At 45.1% G+C, this 26933-nt stretch overlaps 1 protein-coding gene across 2 annotated transcripts in view; it reads right to left on the bottom strand.

Annotated features, from left to right (window-relative positions):
- The window catches only part of LOC106566674 (metabotropic glutamate receptor 7), a 143923-nt gene that overhangs the window by 65823 nt on the left and 51167 nt on the right, over nucleotides 1-26933 (bottom strand). For both annotated transcript variants that reach the window (XM_045693027.1, XM_014134936.2), the window contains exons 2-6: nucleotides 17555-17771; nucleotides 10210-10345; nucleotides 9343-9497; nucleotides 6308-6445; nucleotides 3684-3884 (exon numbers count right to left, since the gene is read on the bottom strand). In XM_045693027.1, coding sequence (XP_045548983.1) covers nucleotides 3684-3884; nucleotides 6308-6445; nucleotides 9343-9497; nucleotides 10210-10345; nucleotides 17555-17771 — 847 coding nt within the window. The remainder of the gene's footprint in view (nucleotides 1-3683; nucleotides 3885-6307; nucleotides 6446-9342; nucleotides 9498-10209; nucleotides 10346-17554; nucleotides 17772-26933) is intronic.

The raw sequence follows: 26933 nt of genomic DNA, 5'->3' as shown, positions 1-26933 counted from the left end.
TCTGTCCCAGAGAATCAAGTGTCTCTTTTGATGTGACATAGAGCGCTATACAACACACAGTAAGGTCGATGGCCCTCATCCAGCCATTGTTAGAGAGACAGTATTACTCCTTCAGTTTAACACCTTGGCAGTAAATACAATAATTCAAAGGCATATGAGATACCATGTTTTATATAGGACGGGGGGCAGGACTCAGATCAGATGTGGAATGGGAATTAACTTCAGTAATAGCTCTATAAAATGTGTTAAAGGAAAAGGACCAATATCACCTGTCCAAAAGGATTTTGGGGGACATGTTACCTTTGTGTTTGTGTAGGACATAGTCTTTGTGAGATACAGTCTGTACCCCAACACTGTAAATCTTTGCTTTTAGTTTAGACACTTTTTGTGTCAGTAGGGACTGTCAGCTGCCTAGATGCCATTTTTTTTCCCAAGGACATTTGTCATTGAACATTCTACTAAAGAGCAAGACAAAAATCTCCCCTCATACAGCAAGCAAAGAGATGACAGGAAGTAAAACAAGCTTATTTAGATGCACCATACATACAGGAAGAGACCTAAAGGATACAGAACTCTCATGGGAGGACCCAATCCGACACTCAAAGTTTGTATGACCATCAAAGTCAATAAGTTGCTTAAGTTTTCTCGATAAGATTCCTGTGCATTAGTCATACACTATGCACTACCTTAAACCGCTTTTGAAATGGCAGTGTTAATGGTCTGCAAGGTGTATTAGAAGAGCTCAATTGGGTTCCGACGAGGGGAGTTAATTCTCTGAATAACCCAGGTGAAGTCACTGAAACAACTTTCACTCTGTGTGTGCAGAATATGAATAGGTTGTCTAGGGTCCCATTCAGCCCTATCTGAACTGTGTGTAATAAACATGAGACTAGCAGGACCACTAGTGTCGATGCATTGTACATAACAATACATGACTTGAACACTTCCCATCCTTTCCTCCCTCACATACAGTATATTGGGGAAGCCAGCTGACCATGTTTATGCCTGGACATTTTGCAGATAAACAATGGTTTGTGTCAAGACAATATATTGTCAGTTGTCATAAGATAACATCAGCTGTCATGAATGTTAAGGACATCAGTATTACGTCAGTATTATGACACAACTATGTAGCCCTTAAGACAACAGGCTGAATGACTTAAATGTAAATGTAATGTAAATGTAAACAGGCTCATGTAAAGTGTTACATTTCCAATACTTGTACTAAACATATGGCTGCAGAAAGGCAGAATCCTCTTTACTATGAAAGTGAAACAAAAACGCACACACACAGCTGTGCTAGTCAACAATCTGCCACTTCTTCTTCCAACAGACAGACAATAGAGTTGTTGACATACTGTATCTTGTCGTTGACAAGGTCTTGACATAGTACAGTGTAAGCAGTGGGTATGACAGGACTACAAGACTGTCTTGTTCTACGCCCATGGAAATACAAAGAATCACACACACACACACACAGATTAACACACACACACACACACACAAATACTCACAGTCTGTCAGTAAGCAAACAATTAAGCAGCGTGGCTCTCCATGCAGATAGAAAGCCATTACAAACACCATTCTATTTTATATTTCCCATTATTTCCAAGGGAACAAAATGATCTGTGTGGACAGCTTTGTGTGAGCGCTGTATGAGATGAAAGATTCATATGTTCGCATGGGGCTCTGAACTAAGACATGACAAAAGTGCACTGCTGCTGTGCTGTGTTGAGCAGTGTGGGTGGACTGGGGGCTCCACTGCTGCTGTGCTGTGTTGAGCAGTGTGGGTGGACTGGGGCTCCACTGCTGCTGTGCTGTGTTGAGCAGTGTGGGTGGACTGGGGGCTCCACTGCTGCTGTGCTGTGTTGAGCAGTGTGGGTGGACTGGGGGCTCCACTGCTGCTGTGCTGTGTTGAGCAGTGTGGGTGGACTGGGGGCTCCACTGCTGCTGTGCTGTGTTGAGCAGTGTGGGTGGACTGGGGGCTCCACTGCTGCTGTGCTGTGTTGAGCAGTGTGGGTGGACTGGGGGCTCCACTGCTGCTGTGCTGTGTTGAGCAGTGTGGGTGGACTGGGGGCTCCACTGCTGCTGTGCTGTGTTGAGCAGTGTGGGTGGACTGGGGGCTCCACTGCTGCTGTGCTGTGTTGAGCAGTGTGGGTGGACTGGGGGCTCCACTGCTGCTGTGCTGTGTTGAGCAGTGTGGGTGGACTGGGGGCTCCACTGCTGCTGTGCTGTGTTGAGCAGTGTGGGTGGACTGGGGGCTCCACTGCTGCTGTGCTGTGTTGAGCAGTGTGGGTGGACTGGGGGCTCCACTGCTGCTGTGCTGTGTTGAGCAGTGTGGGTGGACTGGGGGCTCCACTGCTGCTGTGCTGTGTTGAGCAGTGTGGGTGGACTGGGGGCTCCACTGCTGCGCTTCTCTTGTTTAATTATTCTCCTTCTTTCACTCTCTTCAGCTCTGTGTCTCAAGCACCGTGGGGAGAGCAACAAATACGGCACACATGGACACATACAAATGCATATGCACATGCACACGCACCCACGCACGCAAGCATGCACACACACGCACACTCGCACGTGCACACGCACATGCACACACAAACACAGTCCAGACAGGATGCAGTAAAGAACAAAGAGATATGGCTGTCAAAGCTATGGGAGTACCAGTGTTGGCTTACAAGTACAAGGGTTAGTGAATCTGAATACTGAATCAGCCGGGGCAGACCGGGCAATGGCTAATTTAGTGAGCCGAGCATTCCTCTGTGACAGTGTTATTGCAAGTGCATAGCAGGTACTGTATAGGTTCAGAAAGAGTGCAACAAAATACAGCAACAGCTTGTTAGCCTTTTCTGAAGGCTGTGAGAAACACTTATTAATTATTGTACATTTGCATGAATTGTGCCCCCGCATGAATTTTGATAAATACCAACTGGAGAGAAGTTGGCAGCTGCAAAGGCTTTTCTAAATTCTTTCTGAGACCAAAAGAAAATATTAGCCTTCAGACCTTGCATAAGTCTCTTCTAGAAATGGTTATGCCACGTAGAATTGTATTTTATTTTTATTTCACCCATTTCACCTAGAAACAACACATACTTGAGAAATACCAATTTACCATCTCCCAGGCAAGGTTTCTCATACAACACACCACCCCTACTGTACACCCTCCAAACATTCCTCCATTCAATTGAACAAAATTCAATAAACTTTATTCATTCCCATGGAGAAATTATTGTTCCATAGAATTTGATTTAGTAGAACGGATCTAGAGAGTTGGACATTACATGATTTGGAGAATTTACAGTATGTGGTCCGCTGGCACTTTCATTTATAATGTTTAATTAATTGTTGCTCAACACGTCTCACATAGGAGAATCCAGTGCCTCTAGTGACTGCATGTTCAGAAATGAAATGGCAAATTCAATTGTGCCGCCATATTTGGTAGACTGAGAAAAACATGTGGATTTTAAAGCGATGTCCACTCTATCCCTTTACTGTCCTTGCTTCTATCTTACCTCTCACCTGTCCTTGTTTAATTGTATTTGCACAAAACAAATCACACTGGAACAAAAGTTTTTTTCTTCAAATAAAAATATGTACTTATATGAAACTTGCGGCATTTCACTTTGCCTATATGTTTAATGAGGATGCACAAATAAACATGGTCAGGGGATAACCAATGTACTGACCGTTGAAGCTGGCGTTGCGTATGTACTTGAGCAGGGTCTTCCCCTCAGCTGCCTCCATCACAGGGCAGATGCCAGAGTGCTCAGGACACAGGTCTCTCTGCATGTTGTGGAGGGCGTGAGCCATTGCGTACACCGCGTCTATCACAAACTGCACCTTCCCCTCCTGCTCGTACTTTGAGTCTATTCCGATCCGCTCCTGGCCTGAGGGACAAGACAGTGGAGAGAGGAGAGGGCATATGTAATACATGCCATTTAGGAGACGCTTTTATCCAAAGCGACTTACAGTCATGCGTGCAGACATTTTACGTACGGGTGGTCCCGGGAATCGAACCCACTATCCTGGCGTTGCAAGTGCCATGCTCTACCAATTGAGCTACAGAGGACCAAAGAAAAAGGACAAGAAAAGGACAGTCACACACTGTGAATTAGTCACCCTGTTCATATACTGTAGCACGGCATGGGTCATAGTCCTGCAGAGTCCTGTTGTAGAAGTGTAAAACAAGAAGTGCTAGCCAAGGAGGAGACAACCAGGTATAAATGAATACCATATGTACATATGCATATATTTTATAGTGAAGTCAGGCCGCTATAGGCCCTATATATTTGTATCGCATTTGTCCCATTTTAAGAGTGTTCAAGGCCTTGACGAGCTTCTAGAGCACGTGTCAAAGTCATTCCACGGAGGGCCAAGTGTCCGTGGGTTTCGCTCCTCCCTTGTACTTGATTGATGAATTAAGGTCACTAATTAGTATGGAACTCCCCTCACCTGGTTGTCTAGGTCTTATAACCAAAAATCAGCAGACACTAGGCCCTCCATGGAATGAGTTTGACAGCCCTGGTCTAGAGGCATCTCCTAGCACTGCTGGCAGAACCATGTTCTATTACGTTCTCTTCCCTTTCCCTATGGATTATTTTGAAGGCGTTTTCATTTCACTGGTGATACCTTGACTGAATGTCTAATGAATGGCTTCAGGTTGGTAGGGGATCTCTTCGCTCTCTCACACACACTTAGTTTAGGTGGGGATCCTTTGACTGCGGTATTTTGCACATTTTCAACGTGCTAATGTGAACATGTTCTATCATTAAGCATGACATATGGACGCTGAATATATTCATTTGAAATACGCAGGCAGTAATGAACAAGGATGCATTAACAGGAAAGCAGCTCATCAATACACAGTGCAAAATAACAGATGAATGGGGCGCTATACAGCACTGTGGGGAAAGCTGCTAGAGTGCAAGGAGATTACTGTGTGATTTTCACATTTAAGTACCAAATAAAGACTCCCAGTTCACATTGCAAACTTGAGAAGAAGGAAAAAAGACAGGCTGTGTGGCCATGACGAATATGACTACAACGTGGGAGACTGGCACAAGCTGAAGGAGGTCAAAAGTAATAAGTGTTGACATTTTCTCCAGTTTCTCTCCTTTCAACATACATTTCAGCCCACACATAACATTTCCTGTTTTCCAGAGCAGCGAGTAGAGTATTGAATGCATAAGCTTTGAATGCAAAAAAATAACCTTCCCCTTAGTACCTGACATTCATAAATATGGATATGGATCAGCTTGGTTAGATGGAGAAATGGAAGCAGCTCTACACTGACCTTTTTGTGTCTTTGTACAATGCTTATATGCTTTGTTGATATTCTATATAAATGTTTTATGTGGTTTAGTAAGTGCAAGGATCTGAAGCATGTGGCACATAAAGAAATTATGAAAGATGGTATATATATAAGATATTATACCAACAACTCCCTGTCACTCTAATTGCTATAGCTAGCTACTGTATGGTCAGCGAGACTACAAGGACCTTCTGTACATCTCAGCCATAAGCCATGTAAAATATATCAATCCCTGTCACTAGCATTGACTCTGTGACATTGTATATCTTCGGCTTTTGCTGGCATACCTATAGGATAGAAAGTATCCACCACAGTAAGCAACACTTCCACACTATCAATGTTCCCAAGTCCCAACACACCTCATTGCAAATAATGCTTGCAGCAAGATCAAAACATTGTCAGTAATAAAGCTCTTTGGGAGCATCAATAGTGAGCTACTGTAGCAGAGCTTTACTTACTTTCATCATTTCTGTGTATATCCTCTGCTCAGCACCTCTCCAAATGGCATGCATGTTTGCTCTACTACCTACTTAGCATACATATCACAGCTTAGCACTGCTGGCATGATGCCATTACCCAGCTGGGCACAACTTTACTCTCCCAGTAGGACCAGCTATTTACATTATCCAGCGGACTACACCTCAGAGTCCTCATTTGTAAAGATGTGTACTACCATTATCTTAAGATACCTCTAAAAAATAATCCTGCAGCAACAGGAAGTGTGAATTATTACGTGGATTATAATTCATGGACATTTTTGTAGGGGTTGATATATTTTTCTTAAGAGAAAATCAAGTCTGACATTTCTAAGTGGAAATTACAAATTTCAGAAGCCATTTTAAACTTCAAATTCACCTGCAACAGGGTGATCAAATGTAGATCCTACATCGGTATTATTTTCATAGTGCACCATTGCCAATAGTAATGACCCCTCCCACAAACAGACAAACATGAAAAAACTAAACCACATAACCAAACAAATCTCTGTTGGCTACCTACCTGTGCATTTCCTGCTGGTGTCCTCTCTTTTGGAGGAACTAAGGAGCCTGCAGTCAAAGTTCTCCTCCCAGAACTCGGCAAACCACACGTTCCGGCGATTATTCTCCAGGGTGAGCGAGGTGAAGTATTCATCAAACCCTGGAGAATCGAAAAAGAAAAGAGAATTCTTGAGATCTGCACCAATTACCAACAGAACCCAACCTAGGGGAAATGATGCGAGACTTGGGCAGTGTTGCTGCAGCTGCAGCGCTGAGCTGTACTGGCATTTAGGAGTTGTATTAGTCTCATAGCTACCAAGTACAAATAAACCACTCTTTATCAAGTTTTGACCGCTGGAGTTCCTGTGTACCACATGGATCTTTAATCAGGGCTTTCATCTTGGAAATTACATTAATATGACATTAATTAAAAAGCAGGATGCAAAATAAACAAGACAATAATAAACATGTCGTCCTCCACGAATGATTCAGCACCCCCCTTGGGCCAATTGATATATCGCGTGTGACTAGCACATTTCAGTTATCGTGTGTGACCACAGATTATCCATTATATTTACCAGATACTCAAGTGGCCGGTCTAACAATGAAAATAAATGGCTTAAAATATAGAAGGCAGTAGTTAGTCTGGGTACCATTCTCTCTAGCTAATCTCCTCTCTATACTCCATGTCATGTGCCAAAGACTCTTTGGGAATGACAAGGAGTGGCAAGTGGTGGAATGTTAGCTAAAGAGACTGGTATCCAGACCAGAAGGTGGTCAGGAGAAGGCAAGATCAGGTGGGACCATTCTAGCCAATGAGAGGGCAGATACGTGTGTGAGAAACAGGCACAACTCCAATTTTTCCGGGATGTCATGAGTCCATCTCAACATTAACTGTTCAGAGGAAACTGCATAAATCAGGCCTTCATGGTCGAATTGCTGCAAAGATACCACTACTAAAGGACACCAATAAGAAGAAGAGACTTGCTTGGGCCAAGAAACACAAGCAATGGACATTAGACCGGTGGAAATCTGTCCTTTAGTCTGATGAGTCCAAATTTGAGATTTTGTGTCTTTGTGAGATGCAGAGTAGGTGAACGTATGATCTCCACTAGTGTGGTTCCCACCGTGAAGCATGGAGGTGGAGGTGTAATGGTGTGGGGGTGCATTGCTGGTGACACTGTCTGTGATTTATTTAGAATTCAAGGCATACTTAACCAGCATGGCTACCACAACATTCTGCAGCAACACGCCATCCCTTCTGGTTTGGGGTTAGTGGGACTATCATTTGTTTTTCAACAGGACAATGACCCAACACATCTCCAGGCTGTGTAAGAGCTATTTGACCAAAAAGGAGAGTGATGGAGTGCTGCATCAGATGACCTGGCCTCCACAATCACCCGACATCAACCCAATTGAGATGGTTTGGGATGAGTTGGACCACAGAGTGAAGGATGGTGGACGATCAGTCCTTGCATCCATACTGCAGTATTGTCTATTAATCTGAGAGTGGTTACATTTCTCCAGGCCCATCCCTCAGCTTTTTTTAATCATATTATTATATGTAGTAGAAAGCGATAGGTGAGAAGAAGCCTACATAACCAACCCAATAAGTAAAATTGAACATCCATATATGGCCAGCTATGTAAACTTTAACATTGATTTATCCTGCAATAGATGTTGTTGAATTGGTAACATACAGTTTTGTCTTCTTCTAATGCCTCTTAAGGGGAAAGTAATCTAAAAGTAATGGAATGTAATCAGATTACGTTACTGAGTTTGGGTAATCCAAAAGTTACGTTACTGATTACAATTTTGGACAGGTAACTGTAACGGATTACATTTATAAAGTAACCTACTCAAACCCTGGTCCTACTTATCAGTACACTCGTAACAACCCACAGTAAGCGCTACGAAACATCTACTCAATCAAATAAGCCACACATAGCAAATAAGCCATTACATTTTTTGTTGACCAAATTCGACACTCTCCCATTGACTTCCATACAATAACTCCTCGCTTGGTGAGCGGAAAAAATTCAAAAGCACCATTTGCTGGAGAAGACAGATTTTGGGCCCAGTTAACCTTATCGCTTCGCCTCTTCCTCTCTGGTGAGACTCACAAATGTCACTTAATTGCTATAACTCCTTTCTTGGGCCAATCAGTGTAATTTTGTAAATGACCGATCTCTATGGCAAGACGCATCATTCACCCAAGTTTCATCAAAATCGGGCCAGTGCTGTCTGAGATATCGCATGTGACTAATGTAAGAATGGACGGACGAACGGATGGATGGAGACCGATCCACAGTCCCCTCCCCGATTTCATTCTGTGGGACAATAATAATGGGTTTTGTATGTGAAGTCTATATGCTATAGTATTTCCTGGAAGGACAGTACCCTGTAATACATTTTTTTCTTTGGGCATTGTAATTCATGAGAAAGCCTACTGTGAGGTTTCTATAAGTCCAATCAGTTCTCACCTCACCTACGGCCTATGTACTGTATATTTTGATGAATTTTGATTGAACTCTTTTTTTTACTTATACTGTGTGAAAATGAATTAATAAACAATGAAGTCTATAGATAAGCAGTATTAATAATAATGGATAACAAGCACAAAGACAGAGTTTGGGTTGATGTATCATCTCTAGCAGTGACGTACTCAAGGTCCAAATCTCTCCACAGGTTTCTGCTCTCTCACACAGTCAGTTTTATCTTCAGAAGCACTGTGACAAGAGATGATGACTAATCATGACTCAGCTGAATTTCTTCTGAAAGGGATGTCATGATGCATGCTGGTTTAATATACTCATCTTGCCAACTATTGTCCTGTCTAGATCACTCTAATTAAAAAAAGCTTTACAAAAATCCACACTTCACTTTCCACCTAGGCCCCAGATTGTAATGATGAGTGGCTATCATCACAGTGACACAGAGTGGAACTGCTAAATAAGTTACAGTACAGCTGACTGGTAAAACAGTGTGTGTGTGTGTGTGTGTGTGTGTGTGTGTGTGTGTGTGTGTGTGTGTGTGTGTGTGTGTGTGTGCTATTACCTTTAATAGATGAGCGTTTGGGCAGTATAGTGACTGCTCCCACTGCCACGTCCTCCAACTGGTGTACTGGGCTGCTCTTCGCCCCCCAACTGTCCGACCCAATCCACAGGAAATGGCCCACCTGATTGGCTCTCTTGGTGGCATTGAGAAGTCCCCTGCAAGGGCAGCCATGTGTGAATTAGGAGAAAGCAGAAGGGATACATGCAATCCAAAATCATGGGGAACCTATCAAGCAACCTATCAAGATGCATATCAGTATATTGCAGAAGTTGTGTACTATTTATATTTATATCAATGTACATTTAAGTTACACCATGAACCTATTTATACTCACTGTGTTTTAAATCCATTGATGTCAGTGGAGGCTGCTGAGGGGAGGACAGCTCATAATAATGGCTGGAATGGAGTCAATAGAATGGTACCAAACACATCAAACATGTGGTTCTCATGTGGTTGATACAAGTCCATTGACTCCATTCCGGGCATTACTATAGTTCGTTCTCCCCCTCAGCAGTCTCCATTGATTGATATATAGAAGATATGAAAGGACTTCAAGAGCCCTCAATCTCTCTCCCTTTTCCTCTCCCTCATATTTTCTCCATCTCTCCCTCTTTCTTTTTCTCTTACTATGGTCTGTCTATCCATCCTTCAGTTTATTTATTTTAAAAAAGCTCATGTTTCCTCTCAGAGACATATCCCTTGAGGCATTGTAAACTGAACAATATCTCTGCTGCTTTGTTGTGATATTCCACATTCTCGGTTCCCCTCCCAGGCACCTTTCTGTTTGTGTTATTGGAGGCATGTTTGTGTTTCAGACACCCAGTGCGTTCATAAAGGCATTTGGATGCTGTGTACTGCTCTACGCACCGTACGTCTTCTTCACTGGCAAAGATGATGACTCCCCGGGAGTGGGGCGTTTCCAGCAGTTGTTGGATGGCTTCGTCATAATCCTCCAGCTTGGGGTTGTGGGTAATTTTCAAAGACTGAGCGATGCAGATCCCACCTTAAATTCAGAGAGAGAGATACACAGAAAGAAAGAGATAGATAGATATACAGAGAGATACACAAAAATAAAGAGAGAAGGAAAGAGAGAGAGAGAGAGAGAGAGAGAGAGAGAGAGAGAGAGAGAGAGAGAGAGAGAGAGAGAGAGAGAGAGAGAGAGAGAGAGAGAGAGAGAGAGAAAAAGACAATCACTGTATACATACTATACATCCCATGTACATTTGAGTCACACGCTGTGAGCAGAGTGGTTTACAGTAAGTGGTACATCACAGTATAACAATTAGCAATTGAAAGGAAAACCCTCACAAATCAATAGTGTGATACATTTCTTAATCGAGGGCTGTGGGTGAATCCTAAGTCCAACAGAAGACCAATAGGAAACTGCATCATTCTTGTAGAAGGAAGACGTGTAAAGACTTTTCACACTTTGTGAACACAGATGTTTTGAAGTCGTCCCCTCCCCATTGACTTTTCATTTAACATCATTATTAGACACAACACAATGGACAGTCAACCAAACAGATGTGGAGACAGGCCACACAAACAATGAGGATATTAATACTGACAATGAATCATGTTCAGACAGGTCAGTGCTAATGAGTTTGTGCAGGACGAAAGATACTGACTGATTGCTTCCCTGCGTCGCTAAATAGTTATTAGATATTTGGCGAGCCTCCCGTGACAGTCACCTCAGAGATATGGCCAAAACTTAGTTGGCAATTGTCCTTGGGGGAATATTGATTAAGGCAATCATTTAGCTTAATCCATGGTTGTCTGAATCTAAAATGAAGGGCCTGTAATAGGACCTAATTTGCTCCTATCAAGCATTTAAGGTCATCTTTAAATATCGTCCCATAGCTCTGTGTTGAGCTGATGAAAACACTGGTGCTGGAGGAGAGAATGCAGCCACCATTTTGTGAAGAGAGAAAAACAAACACTACGTTTGACAGAGTTTGATAGATTTGTCATCCTCGGGTCATATTCAAGAGCTCATTATCGGAATATACACATCAAATCGTATCTTTAACAAATAGCTTAACTGTATTCAAGCAGATGTGAGCGCACGGGACGACCTAACCATCTAGCGTAAACAGACATTACACCTGAAGACACATGATAACTGGAGCTACAGGACGAGCGGCAGGCAGGTTTGGTCCTGAGTCGACACTCAGGCTTCTCTATCAAAACGAATTAAAATATCTCCTGCTCAAGCACTCCTAATACCAGATAACCTTTGCAGCATTGGGTTGGTTTCCCTGAGTAGACCAAGAAATTGGAGGAATCGACTAATTGGCTGTCTGCGCAGGGTCATTACTTTGATATAAACAACTTTTAGCTGGCAGAGTAGAAAACACAACTCCAGCCCCTGTTTACTGGGCTACAGCTAAAGACAGCTCCATCTAAATGACTCTTTCCGAGTTCTCCCCTTCTCCTCATCCTCCTTTCACCATCCCCAAAAGCAGCAGCCACATCTCTACAAAGACAGTGAGGATGGCTCCTGTAATCCTCCTTAAGTGGACAGAACACAAAAGCTGAGCTCCTTTCTCTGGTGGCTGGTCTGTTAAATGCTTGAGGATTGGGCTCTCCTGTTAAAATGAAAAGTGTAGCCTGGTATTGTGGTGTATCTGTGGAGCTGTAGCAGCAGAGGAAGGCAGCAGCAGCAACCGCCGGAGGGTCTCATAGGGACACCACTAAAGCTCCATTTCAGCACAGAGATTCCACATGATTCTTCAGGGCTCTGGGAGGGCTTATGACACTGCTACGAACAAGGTTTCCTTCTTGGGAAACTCTAATAATGTACTAGGGCTAATTCTTAGAGCGGTATTAGCCACACCTTTTAGCTCTGGGGGCTGTTTATGTGTCTGTCTGTCTGTCTGTCTGTCTGTCGGAGGGTATTATAGGTGATGAGGATTAATCCAACTAAAATGTATCTAGAATTTAGGGTCAAAGAGAAGTCTTATGAAAATATGCTTGTCACTGTCACAGTGTGTGTGGTGTATAGGGAAGCAGAGGCCATACCTTGTAACAGGAAGCTGACAGAGACATGGGACCATGGCAGCCAGTCACTGATGAAGATAAGCAGCCTTTTGAGTGGTTTTGCTTTCGGTTAGTGGAATCTGGAATCCTTGGGACGTCCCTACCTTAAACTCTAATCTTAACCACTACCCTAACCTTAACCCTTACCCATCCCTAACCCTTAGCTTAACCATTTTAAATGTTTAACTTCAATGGGGTAACGTCACAAGGATTCCAGATAGCACTAACCTTTAAGGGTGTCAGGTAGCTTAGCGTTTAGAGCGTTGGGCCAGTAACCGAAATGGTTGCAGGTTCAAATATCCGAGCAGACAAGGTGAAAATCTGTTGATGTGCCCTTTAGCAAGGCCCTTACTACTATGGCAGACCCTGTAAAACAACACCTATCGTACTACTATGGCTGACCCTGTAAAACAACACCTATTGTACTACTATGGCAGACCCTGTAAAACAACACCTATTGTACTACTATGGCTGACCCTGTAAAACAACACCTATTGTACTACTATGGCTGACCCTGTAAAACAACACCTATTGTACTACTATGGCTGACCCTGTAAAACAACACCTATCATACTACTATGGCAGACCCTGTAAAACAACACCTATCGTACTACTATGGCTGACCCTGTAAAACAACACCTATCATACTACTATGGCTGACCCTGTAAAACAACACCTATTGTACTAATATGGCTGACCCTGTAAAACAACACCTATCGTACTACTATGGCTGACCCTGTAAAACAACACCTATCGTACTACTATGGCTGACCCTGTAAAACAACACCTATCGTACTACCATGTCTGACCCTGTAAAACAACACATTTTACTGCACCTATCCGGTGTACTGTATGTGACAATAATTATTATTATTACATTTTCTTACCAGCCTGGAATATGCTGTGAGGACTAGCCTGCCTGAAGGCTGCAGACTGGCTATGTGCTGTGAAACTGAGGCTAAATTATTGAATGACTGCAGAATTCCTCATCAGTCAGTCAAGATGAGAACACCAGGCAGGCAGAGCCATCAGAGCCTGGAGTCTAGTGCTGTGGGTTTGAGTGTCTTCACCTGCCGCTGGCAGAGTGTCTGTTCTCTGGGCATGAAAGAAAGAGCTCTCTATTTACACAGACAGCCAAAGAGCAGTCCACTGGCAGCCAAAGAGCAGTCCACTGTCTCCGTTAGAAAAAAAATGATAACTCTGAGAGATAAATGCAAGCGGCATCATAGAGGGGAGTGTTTTACTCCTCACACTGCTCTGTGTGGAGTATTCAAATCTTATACATAGCTGATTCTAACATAGAACCTCAAACATAGTTTTAATGCAACAGTCTAAAAGTAGTGGGTAAGAATGTGGTTTCGTGAAATTAACATCCTGGGACGTGCACAATATTTCATTTGTAGCTTCAGACCGACTGCTCGGTATCTACATTAAACATTCTCCCACCTCCAACTCTGTGCTCCACATGTCCCAGTTTGATTAATATATCACAGATAAAATAATGATGATTTAATTCATCAGGCTCCTGCTAGTCCTAGGCTGATGGTCCTAGGCTGATGGTCCTAGGCTGATGGTCCTAGGCTGATGAGTCTAAGTGCCACGGGTCGTGTGCTGCATTAACAGCTTCCATTATTCATCCCCATATCCCGGAGATTCCCAAAATGCACTCCAGGATGTGACGGTGGCGTTTCAGAAATCAGAGTGGTCCCTGATGGGTTCAACCCCTCTTACCCATTCCTCTGTCCCCCCACTACCCCGCAAAACCCCAATCGTACCATCACTCCACCCCCGAGGGGGATTCATAATGCTCCAATTATATTTATCACCTCTGGAGCAGAGGCAGAATGACGACAGGCTCCCTCCACTGACACTTTCCTCCCCATGCAGCTCAAGTGGGAGCCCACAGAAATATAATTCCATTGCTATTCTGTACACATGAACCCCTTCCTTCCTTATCCCACGTTCCATTCCACTGTCACGTTGACTCTAGAAGAGAGAGGGGACGGCTGCTGGAGCACACTTTTCCACTTTAGAATGCTCATATTCTGAGAACACATCAAGCTATTGGTCAAATACTAGGGCAAACTAGGGCAGTCACTCCATATGTATAAAGTCAAAATAAATACAATTCTCTTACATTTTTCCGCTTCAGTCCCTCGGCTAAATATTTGGAGTGCCTTTGACAGGTTTTTCGTTGTTCAAACTAATGATATGAAAACACGGCTGTGGCAGCATACAGCAATTAATTTAAGAGTGATGTTTGTGGGAGTATCTAATCCTCAAACGCGCTGCATGAGTTTGTTTATCAAAGAGAAAAAACAAACTCCATTACATTGGACCCAATCCAGACATACACACCAAGAAAAATACAAACAAGATTCATCTTCCCATGCTCCAATTCTAAAGCAAAGACAACTCATTCAAATGAAACTGCAAGGGTGGAACACTACCAAAACAAGGGAGAACGAGGAGAGTGGAAAACAGAGCAGATCGATATGAGCTGACCAACACTCTGCTCGAGGTAATGGGCAGCCATATTGCATTAGTCCGGTAGATGCTTCTCCTTGAAGTGGTGAAGCGAGAATGTTACTAATGCATCTGCCATGTCACTTCCAGAAACATCTGAAGGCCCTACAGATCAACTCAAACAACAACTGTGGCTGTATCTGGGACTGCATGTTTCTCTTTCAATGTTATTGGAGATATTTCTACTGCACCACTGCTTCAGTGCAAATACAGTATGATGCCTATTCATTTCAATCCAATGCAACATCTCGTACTGCAAATGACACATTCTCTAATGTTATGAATATCGAGAGTTATCGTTCTGAAATCAAAGCTTTTATCAAAAACACAATGCCTAGGGTGTGCAAGGCTTTCATTGAGGGAAATGATTCCTATTTGATTTGTATGGGGATACAGAAGGGCATTCCCTGACTGTAGCTCTATTGTAATGGATGAGTCAACAAGAACAGCAAGATAAATTCCTAACTCCCTCATCTGTGATGTTTTTACAGTCACAACAATATTATCAATGCAGCGTTTTGCCGAGACAAAAACACCAGTGAAGGAAGTACAACAGACAGAAAACCATCTGGTCATTGCAGACCCACCATGTGCAGACCCACCATGTGCAGGCCCACCATGTGCAGACCCACCATGTGCAGACCCACCATGTGCAGACCCACCATGTGCAGACCCACCATGTGCAGGCCCACCATGTGCAGGCCCACCATGTGCAGACCCACCATGTGCAGACCCACCATGTGCAGGCCCACCATGTGCAGGCCCACCATGTGCAGGCCCACCATGTGCAGACCCACCATGTGCAGACCCACCATGTGCAGACCCACCATGTGCAGACCCACCATGTGCAGGCCCACCATGTGCAGACCCACCATGTGCAGACCCACCATGTGCAGACCCACCATGTGCAGGCCCACCATGTGCAGACCCACCATGTGCAGACCCACCATGTGTGTTGGAGGATGTAACACACTGAAATAAAACCCCCTCCAAAGTAACCCACTAAATCATCAGGACTTGTCTTCCCAATTCCCTCTTAGTGTTCTGCTGAGGCTCATCCTGCAGCTGTTCTCTCCAGCGCCACAACAGCCTCTTAAAGTTTTAATGAGTGATCACACTGCACATGAACAAATTAAATTTTCATGTCCTCCAGACTTCTTATCGTCGCCCATGGGATTTCAGAGACGGAAAAGGAAGTGAGACATCCCACTCCCTCATTTTTCTGTTTCAGTGGAAGTCAATGAACTAAGTAGACCAGACCATGCTCTGTCTATGGGAGAGCCACTCCCTAAAGTAGACAGGAAGATGCCAATTTTTTAAAATGGTAAACGGCCTGAGTGAACTACTGTATCTTAATTTATCCACCATCTTTAATATCATTAGCTCTCGCCCTTTCCTCTACACTAGCATCACTCCTCAGTACCGATGCTCAGGATTGGTTGACAGGGGTCTAGCTAGTAGCTGCAGATTACAGGAAAATAGCTGGGATCTGTAAAGGTTAAGGCAGAGATGCTGGGCAAAAACTGGTTGAATAAACGTTGTTGCCATGTCATTTTAACCAAAAAATGTAATGTGATCACGTTGACAACTCAACCAAATGTAAATCAAAACTAGATGTTGAAACTACGTCTGTGCCCAGTGGCTCATGTTTCCTTCTTAACAATGGGAGTCGGTGTCCCAAAGCCAGAAAGGCAGGCCTGCATATTAAGCCCATAGAAATGCATTGGGATTATCTTTTACAGATTTTTGCGAAAGATAACCCTTCCTGTTTCGCCTCTTCCTCTCTTGTCAAGGTGAGAATCAGGAAGTAACCTTGGTTCCCTAAGTACAGTGGTATTGCCGGGGGAGGAGTTGTATGAATGCTGAAGCGTAGATCACAGAATGTAATTTCCTGGGCCAGATGAGGAAGTAGGTGATCGTTTCTTAAAGCAGCTCCTCTGTTGCTGGAGTGGAAATGGAATTGAGAGTTCTCCCACACAACAGATATTGCCAGCCCCCACAGAACAAACTCTTATATTCTTAGATCATATTTTACTCAGGGTCACTCACAAAGCTGAAAGTCACTCACAGTACTAGAAGTCACTATGATAATTGTTGTCAATACATTAATACTTCTTAATTTATTACAAAATATAATTGTCTGTGTAGTCTCAGGATGGGATTTACAGCAATTTGTTGGTCCATAGTGAGCCCCAGATGGACAAAACAGCCTTCCTTCCTTCCTTCCTTCCTTCCTTCCTTCCTTCCTTCCTTCCTTCCTTCCTTCCTTCCTTCCTTCCTTCCTTCCTTCCTTCCTTCCTTCCTTCCTTCCTTCCTTCCTTCCTTCCTTCCTTCCTTCCTTCCTTCCTTCCTCCCTCCCTCCCTCCCTTCCTCCCTCCCTCCCTCCCTCCCTAGCCTGTCAGTGTGCTGCCTGTCTTAAATTGGCAGTGTAATTATAACGTGCTATAAGGTGGAGGAGGGCATTCTCACCTGTGATCATTTCCTGTCTGTATGGAACCATGGGTGAAAAAGGCTTCAAGAGGAATAACACTGCTCTACCTGTAACTGACGTCTACCGCGCTTTGAGAAATAACTCCAAAAAAACGAAATCTAACCATAGTGTCTTATCATTTACAGTATCATATCCACTACTACTTCCATTACTTACCAGCCTCTTTGGAGATCTGTTGGAAGGCCTCCACGCCCTTCTCTCCATAGCTGCCCTCAGAGGCAACGGTGGAGACGTAGGTCCAGTCCAGGGCTCTGATGATGTCCACCATGGCCTGGGCCTGAAATGAGTCCGGGGGAACCACCCGAGAGAAGAAGTCATAGCGCCTGTCATCACTCAGCTCTGGGGCCGTGGAGGCATAGCTGATCTGAGGGATCTGGTTGGAGGAGAGAGTGAAGTGATGAAAAGAGATTTTACTCCTCTTATGCTCAACAAGGTGCAACAACAGTATACAACTTTCAACCCTATTCATTATATTTCTGTCTGCAACGTTCTGAGTGTTCTACCTAACCTAATGTGTTTTACCTAACTGAATACTCCTTGCTGAATATGCTTAATGTTGATGGTGGATGACATGAGTTTCAACCAGACAGAGAACTAAAAAATCTTTGAGACCTAGTGAGACCTAGTAAAAAGCACTGATAAAAGCAATATCATCATTACTAGTATTATTAAGCAGTTTATCATCACTTGAGATGTTCCCAGTCCCCTATAATTATCACAGACAGCTTGGCTCTCAAATAAGTATCTCTGTTTACCCCATCAAATGCTATGGGTGACGTGTAAATTAAATAGGATGTTATAAGACACTGGTATCTCCTCACCTCTCCTCACCCCTCGAATCCCTCATCACCTCTCCTCTCTCCTCCTCACCTCTCCCCTCCTCACCCCTCACCTCCCTTCAAACCCGTCCTCACCTCTCGCATCCCTCCACACCCCTCCTCTCCCTTCTTCACCCCTCACCTCAGCTCTCCCCCCCTCTCCTCACCCCTCCTCTCCCTTCCTCCCCCCTCCTCCCCCCTCCTCCCCCCTCCTCACCTGTCCCCGGTGCAATCACAGAGATGTTATGAGTGTTCAGGTACACACCAGCTACCTTGAATCACTCAGGTGGGCTGGGTGCGTCACATTGATGTTGTTGGATATGGTTGAGATACCCCATCACACCATCTTATCTAAGCTGCTGTATGAATGCAATCCATTCCTATTAGGCTGATCAGAAGCAGCTGGACACTGGGGAAACAGGGGAATGAGGACACACTGATGGAATTCCACAACCCTGGCTAACAGTACTGAGTATGAGTTATGGCTTTGACCCACTACTGCACAAAGCAGACAAATAGAGGAGGGGAACAGGAGGTCATGTTCAAAGCAACTTAATACGCGTTGAACGGCCAAACGTATATGCGAGTACAACATCAGTTCTGGTTGTAATACAATTACACAAATTCAGGGGAGGGAATACTGTCAGATGCTAGCAGCTAAACCCCTTCAGTGAGTAAGAATTTAGTGTTCTGGTTCAAAAGTGGGCAGCAGCCAGGTAATCTAGCATTTAACAGCGTTGGGCCAGTAACCGAAAGGTCACTGGTTTGAATCCACGAGCCTACTAGGTAAAAAATATATTGAATGTGCCCTTGAGCAAGGCACTTAACTCTAATTGCTCCTGTAAGTCGCTCTGGATAAGAGCATCTGCTAAAGTACTTTAAAAAAAACTATGATACAATGTAATAAAAGGATGAGAAAGAGAATGCCAGTGATTTGTATTTTAACACACTGTCTCTATCTCTTCCACTCTCTTTATTTCTGTCTCTCTTTATTTCTGTCTCTATCGCTGTCTCTCTATCGCTGTCTCTCTATCGCTGTCTCTCTATCGCTGTCTCTCTATCGCTGTCTCCGTCTCTCCGTCTCTCCGTCTCTCTGTCTCCGTCTCTCTCTCTCCGTCTCTCTGTCTCCGTCTCTCTGTCTCCGTCTCTCCGTCTCTCTGTCTCCGTCTCTCTGTCTCCGTCTCTCTGTCTCTCTGTCTCTCTGTCTCTCCGTCTCCGTGTCCCTGTCTCTCCGTCTCCGTCTCTCCGTCTCCGTCTCTCCGTCTCCGTCTCTCTGTCTCCGTCTCTCTGTCTCTCTGTCTCCCTGTCTCTCTGTCTCTCTGTCTCTCCGTGTCCCTGTCCCTGTCTCTCCGTCTCCGTGTCTCCGTGTCTCCGTGTCTCTCGTGTCTCTCTGTCTCTCTGTCTCTCTGTCTCTCTGTCTCTCTGTCTCTCTGTCTCTCTGTCTCTCTGTCTCTCTGTCTCTCTGTCTCTCTGTCTCTCTGTCTCTCCGTCTCTCCGTCTCTCCGTCTCTGTCTCTGTCTCTCCGTCTCTCTGTCTCCGTCTCTCTGTCTCCGTCTCTCTGTCTCCGTCTCTCTGTCTCCGTCTCTCTGTCTCTCTGTCTCTCTGTCTCTGTCTCTCTGTCTCCGTGTCTCTCTCTCCGTCTCTCTGTCTCTCTGTCTCCGTGTCTCTCTGTCTCCATCTCTCTGTCTCCGTCTCTCTGTCTCCGTCTCTCTGTCTCCCTGTCTCTCTGTCTCTCTGTCTCTGTCTCTCTGTCTCTCTGTCTCCGTGTCCCTGTCTCTCTGTCTCTCCGTCTCCGTCACTCCGTTTCTCCGTCTCTTTGTCTCCGTCTCTCTGTCTCCGTCTCTCTGTCTCCGTCTCTCTGTCTCCGTCTCTCTGTCTCCGTATCTCTGTCTCTCTGTCTCTCTGTCTCCGTCTCTCTGTCTCTCTGTCTCCGTCTCTCTGTCTCCGTGTCTCTGTCTCCGTGTCTCTGTCTCCGTGTCTCTGTCTCCGTGTCTCTGTCTCCGTCTCTCTGTCTCCGTCTCTCTGTCTCCGTCTCTCTGTCTCCGTCTCTCTGTCTCCGTCTCTCTGTCTCCGTGTCTCCGTCTCCGTGTCTCCGTCTCTCTGTCTCCGTCTCTCTGTCTCTGTCTCCGTGTCTCCGTCTCTCTCTGTCTCCGTGTCTCCGTCTCTCTGTCTCTCTGTCTCCGTCTCACTGTCTCTCTGTCTCTCTGTCTCTCTGTCTCTCTGTCTCCATCTCTCTGAAAGTATCTATTTGCAGTGTTTGGTAGGAGCTGTATCTCATCAATGTTGTTGTTCTTATAATGTGATGCACTCTGGCACCCCAGAGGTCTTATATAGGTCTGATAGATTGTTGAGTCACATCTTTTCAGAAACAGGGCTGGAAACAAACTGTCCTCTCCTGAGCTTCTTGCTGCAGGAAATGCTTTAAGAAGCAGAAAGTGGGCTGTGTGTTATTTTGGGAGCACAACCAAGATTTGCTCCATGTCTCATGGCCTGTTGATAGAATTCTTACACACTACTTACTCTGGGCCTTTTTTAATTACCCCTTTGACCTCCCGCTGAATAAAAAAGTAAACCTTCAATCAGTAAATGCATGGGAGTGAGACTAAGAGCTTCCCACATGACTACAATACTACGAGATGCTGTGGGTATAAACAGTCTGTGATAAGGATTTCACACCTGTGCACCTCTCTCTCCGCTAGCTAATGGACTACAAATGAAGCAAGACTCCAGTTTGTAATTTATCTAGACTACTGTGTAAAATAGAAGGATTCAATTACAATATTTTGGAGCTTGATTACGTCCTCCTCTATTTATCATAGGGACAAAAGGTGAACTGTTCTGCGTTTTTCTCACTATCCTGCTTCATCAAGCAAAATCCAATCTGCTTCAGCGATAGGTTTTGTAAAATTCCCATTGATCAGACTGTTCTAAGCACTCTTTTCATTAGATGTGTCTTAAATGGACTTTGCATTCTAAATATTGAATCCTTCTGTAATGCACCATTAATTACCAGCTCAGCCAATAGACAGCCTACGTTAAAATAGTCAACCCTGCACTTGCTGACGTCTGACTGTGATAAGATGACTCATAGGGTCACGACAGTGAAGTGGAGCCTGTTGTACATAACAAAACATAATCACATTTCTTCATTCTCTCAGTCCCACCATAGGTAAGGTAGTGAAGTGATTGCAGCCCATCCAGGCAGTCTAGACCATAATAACTCAAGCACAATTAAAATCAGAATGAATTGAACATGAGCAATTGAACTCAGGCCCAGGAACGAGGGGGAAAAAGGGTAGATTAACAATGCCCCCTTTTCAGCATCATAATTACCCAGAGCTGATGTCTGGCGCCTGGCATTTGTGGTATGGATCAGAGTTAGGATTGCTAAGGGTAATCGCTCAGCTTGCTCTTAAATGTATCTGGGCTGACTGGATCAATGGGAGGAAAACACAGCGGTCTCTTATAGGGGACACTCTTTTATAGATCTACCACCGTAAAGTGCTGCCTAACTCTCTGAATAACAATCCAGAGCTGCAGTCTAAAACAAGGAAGGAAGGGACAGTTAGCTTTTATTGTCATGAATCTTGCCCTGGAGGCAGAACTGAGTGATTTCCGCCTGATGGGCCAGCTGCAAAGTCAAATTTGGCTTTATCGTAAGAATTCACAACAACAAAAGTTAGCTTTTTGGTGTTCATTTAATGTTAGGGTTAGGTGTGTTAGGGTTATCAGAGTGGTTAAGGTTAGGTTTAAATCATATTTCATGACTTTGTGGCTAACTAGTGACCACACTGCAGAGCTGCCTCTAGGACAAGATTAAATGCAAAGCTGTGAAGGAAGGGAGAGAGGGAGCTGAGAGGAGAGGTGGGGAGAGAGAAAGGAAGAGAGCTGAGAGAGAAAGTGAGGGAAAGAGAGAAAAAGAGAGAGGGAGAGCTGAGAGAGGTAGAGAAGAGAGAGGTAGAGAAAGCTGGGGGGGGTTACTGCGGGGTTATTGTGTAAAGGTTAGAGACGTTACTGTGTGTGTGAGGGGGTTACTGTGTAAAGGTTAGAGACGTTACTGTGTGTGGGGGGTTACTGTGGGGTTACTGTGTAAAGGTTAGAGACGTTACTGTGTGTGGGGGGGGGTTACAGTGGGGTTACTGTTTAAAGGTTAGAGACGTTACTGTGTGTGAGGGGGGTTACTGTGTAAAGGTTAGAGACGTTACTGTGTGTGGGGGGGTTACTGTGTAAAGGTTACAGACGTTACTGTGTGTGGGGGGTTACTGTGTAAAGGTTAGAGACGTTACTGTGTGTGGGGGGTTACTGTGTAAAGGTTAGAGACGTTACTGTGTGTGGGGGGTTACTGTGTAAAGGTTACAGACGTTACTGTGTGTGGGGGGGTTACTGTGTAAAGGTTAGAGACATTACTATGTGTGGGGGGTTACTGTGTAAAGGTTAGAGACGTTACTGTGTGTGCGAGGGGGGTTACTGTGTAAAGGTTTGAGACGTTACTGTGTGTGGGGGGGGTTACTGTGGGGTTACTGTGTAAAGGTTAGAGACGTTACTGTGTGTGTGTGGGGGGGTTACTGTGTAAAGGTTAGAGACGTTACTGTGTGTGTGGGGGTTACTGTGTAAAGGTTAGAGACGTTACTGTGTGTGTGGGGGGGGGTTACTGTGTAAAGGTTAGAGACGTTACTGTGTGTAGGGGGTTTACTGTGTAAAGGTTAGAGACGTTACTGTGTGTGTGGGGGTTACTGTGGGGTTACTGTGTAAAGGTTAGAGACGTTACTGTGTGTGTGGGGGGGTTTCTGTGTAAAGGTTATAGACGTTACTGTTTGTGTGGAGGGGGATACTGTGTAAAGGTTAGAGACGTTACTGTGTGTGGGGGGGTTACTGTGGGGTTACTGTGTAAAGGTTAGAGACGTTACTGTGTGTGGGGGGTACTGTGGGGTTACTGTGTAAAGGTTAGAGACGTTACTGTGTGTGGGGGGTTACTGTGGGGTTACTGTGTAAAGGCTAGAGACGTTACTGTGTGTGGGCGGGGTTACTGTGTAAAGGTTAGAGACATTACTGTGTGTGTGGGGGTTACTGTGTAAAGGTTAGAGACGTTACTGTGTGTGTGGGGGGGTTACTGTGGGGTTACTGTGTAAAGGTTAGAGACGTTACTGTGTGTGTGGGGGGTTGCTGTGGGGTTACTGTGTAAAGGTTAGAGACGCTACTGTGTGTGGGTGGGGGGGTTACTGTGTGAAGGTTAGAGACGTTACTGTGTGTGGGGGGGTTACTGTGTAAAGGTTAGAGACGTTACTGTGTGTGGGGGGTTACTGTGTAAAGGTTAGAGACGTTACTGTGTGTGTGGGGGTACCGGGGTTACTGTGTAAAGGTTAGAGACGTTACTGTGTGGGGGGGTGGGGTTACTGTGTAAAGGTTAGAGACATTACTGTGTGTGTGGGGGGGGTTACTGTGTAAAGGTTAGAGACGTTACTGTGTGTGGGGGGTTACTGTGTAAAGGTTAGAGACGTTACTGTGTGTGGGGACTGTGGGGTTACTGTGTAAAGGTTAGAGACGTTACTGTGTGTGGGGGGGTTACTGTGTAAAGGTTAGAGACGTTACTGTGTGTGGGGGGGGGTTACTGTGTAAAGGTTAGAGACGTTACTGTGTGTGGGGGGGGTTACTGTGTAAAGGTTAGAGACGTTACTGTGTGTGGGGGGGTTACTGTGGGGTTACTGTGTAAAGGTTAGAGACGTTACTGTGTGTGGGGGGTTACTGTGTAAAGGTTAGAGACGTTACTGTGTGTGGGGGGGTTACTGTGTAAAGGTTAGAGACGTTACTGTGTGTGGGGGGGTTACTGTGTAAAGGTTAGAGACGTTACTGTGTGTGGGGGGTTACTGTGGGGTTACTGTGTAAAGGTTAGAGACGTTACTGTGTGTGGGGGGGTTACTGTGTAAAGGTTAGAGACGTTACTGTGTGTGTGGGGGGGTTACTGTGTAAAGGTTAGAGACGTTACTGTGTGTGGGGGGTTACTGTGTAAAGGTTAGAGACGTTACTGTGTGTGGGGGGTTACTGTGGGGTTACTGTGTAAAGGTTAGAGACGTTACTGTGTGTGGGGGGGTTACTGTGTAAAGGTTAGAGACGTTACTGTGTGTGTGGGGGGGTTACTGTGTAAAGGTTAGAGACGTTACTGTGTGTGGGGGGGTTACTGTGGGGTTACTGTGTAAAGGTTAGAGACGTTACTGTGTGTGTGGGGGGTTACTGTGTAAAGGTTAGAGACGTTACTGTGTGTGGGGGGTTACTGTGTAAAGGTTAGAGACGTTACTGTGTGTGGGGGGGGTTACTGTGTAAAGGTTAGAGACGTTACTGTGTGTGGGGGGGGGTTACTGTGTAAAGGTTAGAGACGTTACTGTGTGTGGGGGGGTTACTGTGTAAAGGTTAGAGACGTTACTGTGTGTGGGGGGGTTACTGTGTAAAGGTTAGAGACGTTACTGTGTGGGGGGGGGTTACTGTGTAAAGGTTAGAGACGTTACTGTGTGTGGGGGGGTTACTGTGGGGTTACTGTGTAAAGGTTAGAGACGTTACTGTGTGTGGGGGGTTACTGTGGGGTTACTGTGTAAAGGTTAGAGACGTTACTGTGTGTGGGGGGGGTTACTGTGGGGTTACTGTGTAAAGGTTAGAGACGTTACTGTGTGTGGGGGGGTTACTGTGTAAAGGTTAGAGACGTTACTGTGTGTGTGGGGGGGTTACTGTGTAAAGGTTAGAGACGTTACTGTGTGTGTGGGGGGTTACTGTGTAAAGGTTAGAGACGTTACTGTGTGTGGGGGGGTACTGTGGGGTTACTGTGTAAAGGTTAGAGACGTTACTGTGTGTGGGGGGTTACTGTGTAAAGGTTAGAGACGTTACTGTGTGTGGGGGGGGGTTACTGTGTAAAGGTTAGAGACGTTACTGTGTGTGGGGGGGTTACTGTGTAAAGGTTAGAGACGTTACTGTGTGTGTGGGGTACGGGGGTTACTGTGTAAAGGTTAGAGACGTTACTGTGTGTGGGGGGTTACTGTGTAAAGGTTAGAGACGTTACTGTGTGTGTGGGGGGGTTACTGTGTAAAGGTTAGAGACGTTACTGTGTGGGGGGGGGGTTACTGTGTAAAGGTTAGAGACGTTACTGTGTGTGGGGGGTTACTGTGGGGTTACTGTGTAAAGGTTAGAGACGTTACTGTGTGTTGGGGGGTTACTGTGTAAAGGTTAGAGACGTTACTGTGTGTGGGGGGGGTTACTGTGTAAAGGTTAGAGACGTTACTGTGTGTGGGGGGGTTACTGTGTAAAGGTTAGAGACGTTACTGTGTGTGGGGGGGGTTACTGTGTAAAGGTTAGAGACGTTACTGTGTGTGGTGTGGGGGTTACTGTGTAAAGGTTAGAGACGTTACTGTGTGTGGGGGGGTTACTGTGTAAAGGTTAGAGACGTTACTGTGTGGGGGGGGTTACTGTGGGGTTACTGTGTAAAGGTTAGAGACGTTACTGTGTGTGTGGGGGGTTACTGTGTAAAGGTTAGAGACGTTACTGTGTGTGGGGGGGTTACTGTGTAAAGGTTAGAGACGTTACTGTGTGTGGGGGGGTTACTGTGTAAAGGTTAGAGACGTTACTGTGTGTGGGGGGGTTACTGTGGGGTTACTGTGTAAAGGTTAGAGACGTTACTGTGTGTGGGGGGGTTACTGTGTAAAGGTTAGAGACGTTACTGTGTGTGTGGGGGGGTTACTGTGTAAAGGTTAGAGACGTTACTGTGTGTGTGGGGGTTACTGTGTAAAGGTTAGAGACGTTACTGTGTGTGTGGGGGGTTACTGTGTAAAGGTTAGAGACGTTACTGTGTGTGTGGGGGGTTACTGTGTAAAGGTTAGAGACGTTACTGTGTGTGGGGGGGGGTTACTGTGTAAAGGTTAGAGACGTTACTGTGTGTGGGGGGTTACTGTGTAAAGGTTAGAGACGTTACTGTGTGTGGGGGGGGTTACTGTGTAAAGGTTAGAGACGTTACTGTGTGTGGGGGGGTTACTGTGTAAAGGTTAGAGACGTTACTGTGTGTGTGGGGGGTTACTGTGTAAAGGTTAGAGACGTTACTGTGTGTGTGGGGGTTACTGTGTAAAGGTTAGAGACGTTACTGTGTGTGGGGGGGTTACTGTGTAAAGGTTAGAGACGTTACTGTGTGTGTGGGGGGGTTACTGTGTAAAGGTTAGAGACGTTACTGTGTGTGTGGGGGTTACTGTGTAAAGGTTAGAGACGTTACTGTGTGTGGGGGGTTACTGTGTAAAGGTTAGAGACGTTACTGTGTGTGGGGGGGGTTACTGTGTAAAGGTTAGAGACGTTACTGTGTGTGGGGGGTTACTGTGTAAAGGTTAGAGACGTTACTGTGTGTGGGGGGGGTTACTGTGTAAAGGTTAGAGACGTTACTGTGTGTGTGGGGGGGGTTACTGTGTAAAGGTTAGAGACGTTACTGTGTGTGGGGGGGGTTACTGTGTAAAGGTTAGAGACGTTACTGTGTGTGGGGGGGGTTACTGTGTAAAGGTTAGAGACGTTACTGTGTGTGGGGGGTTACTGTGGGGTTACTGTGTAAAGGTTAGAGACGTTACTGTGTGTGGGGGGGGTTACTGTGTAAAGGTTAGAGACGTTACTGTGTGTGGGGGGGTTACTGTGGGGTTACTGTGTAAAGGTTAGAGACGTTACTGTGTGTGTGGGGGGGTTACTGTGTAAAGGTTAGAGAC

This window comes from Salmo salar, chromosome ssa13 (assembly GCF_905237065.1).
Source record: "Salmo salar chromosome ssa13, Ssal_v3.1, whole genome shotgun sequence".
Classification (NCBI taxonomy): domain Eukaryota; kingdom Metazoa; phylum Chordata; class Actinopteri; order Salmoniformes; family Salmonidae; genus Salmo; species Salmo salar.
Note: the sequence above shows the minus strand (reverse complement) of the source record. Positions and strands in the feature narration are given on the sequence as shown.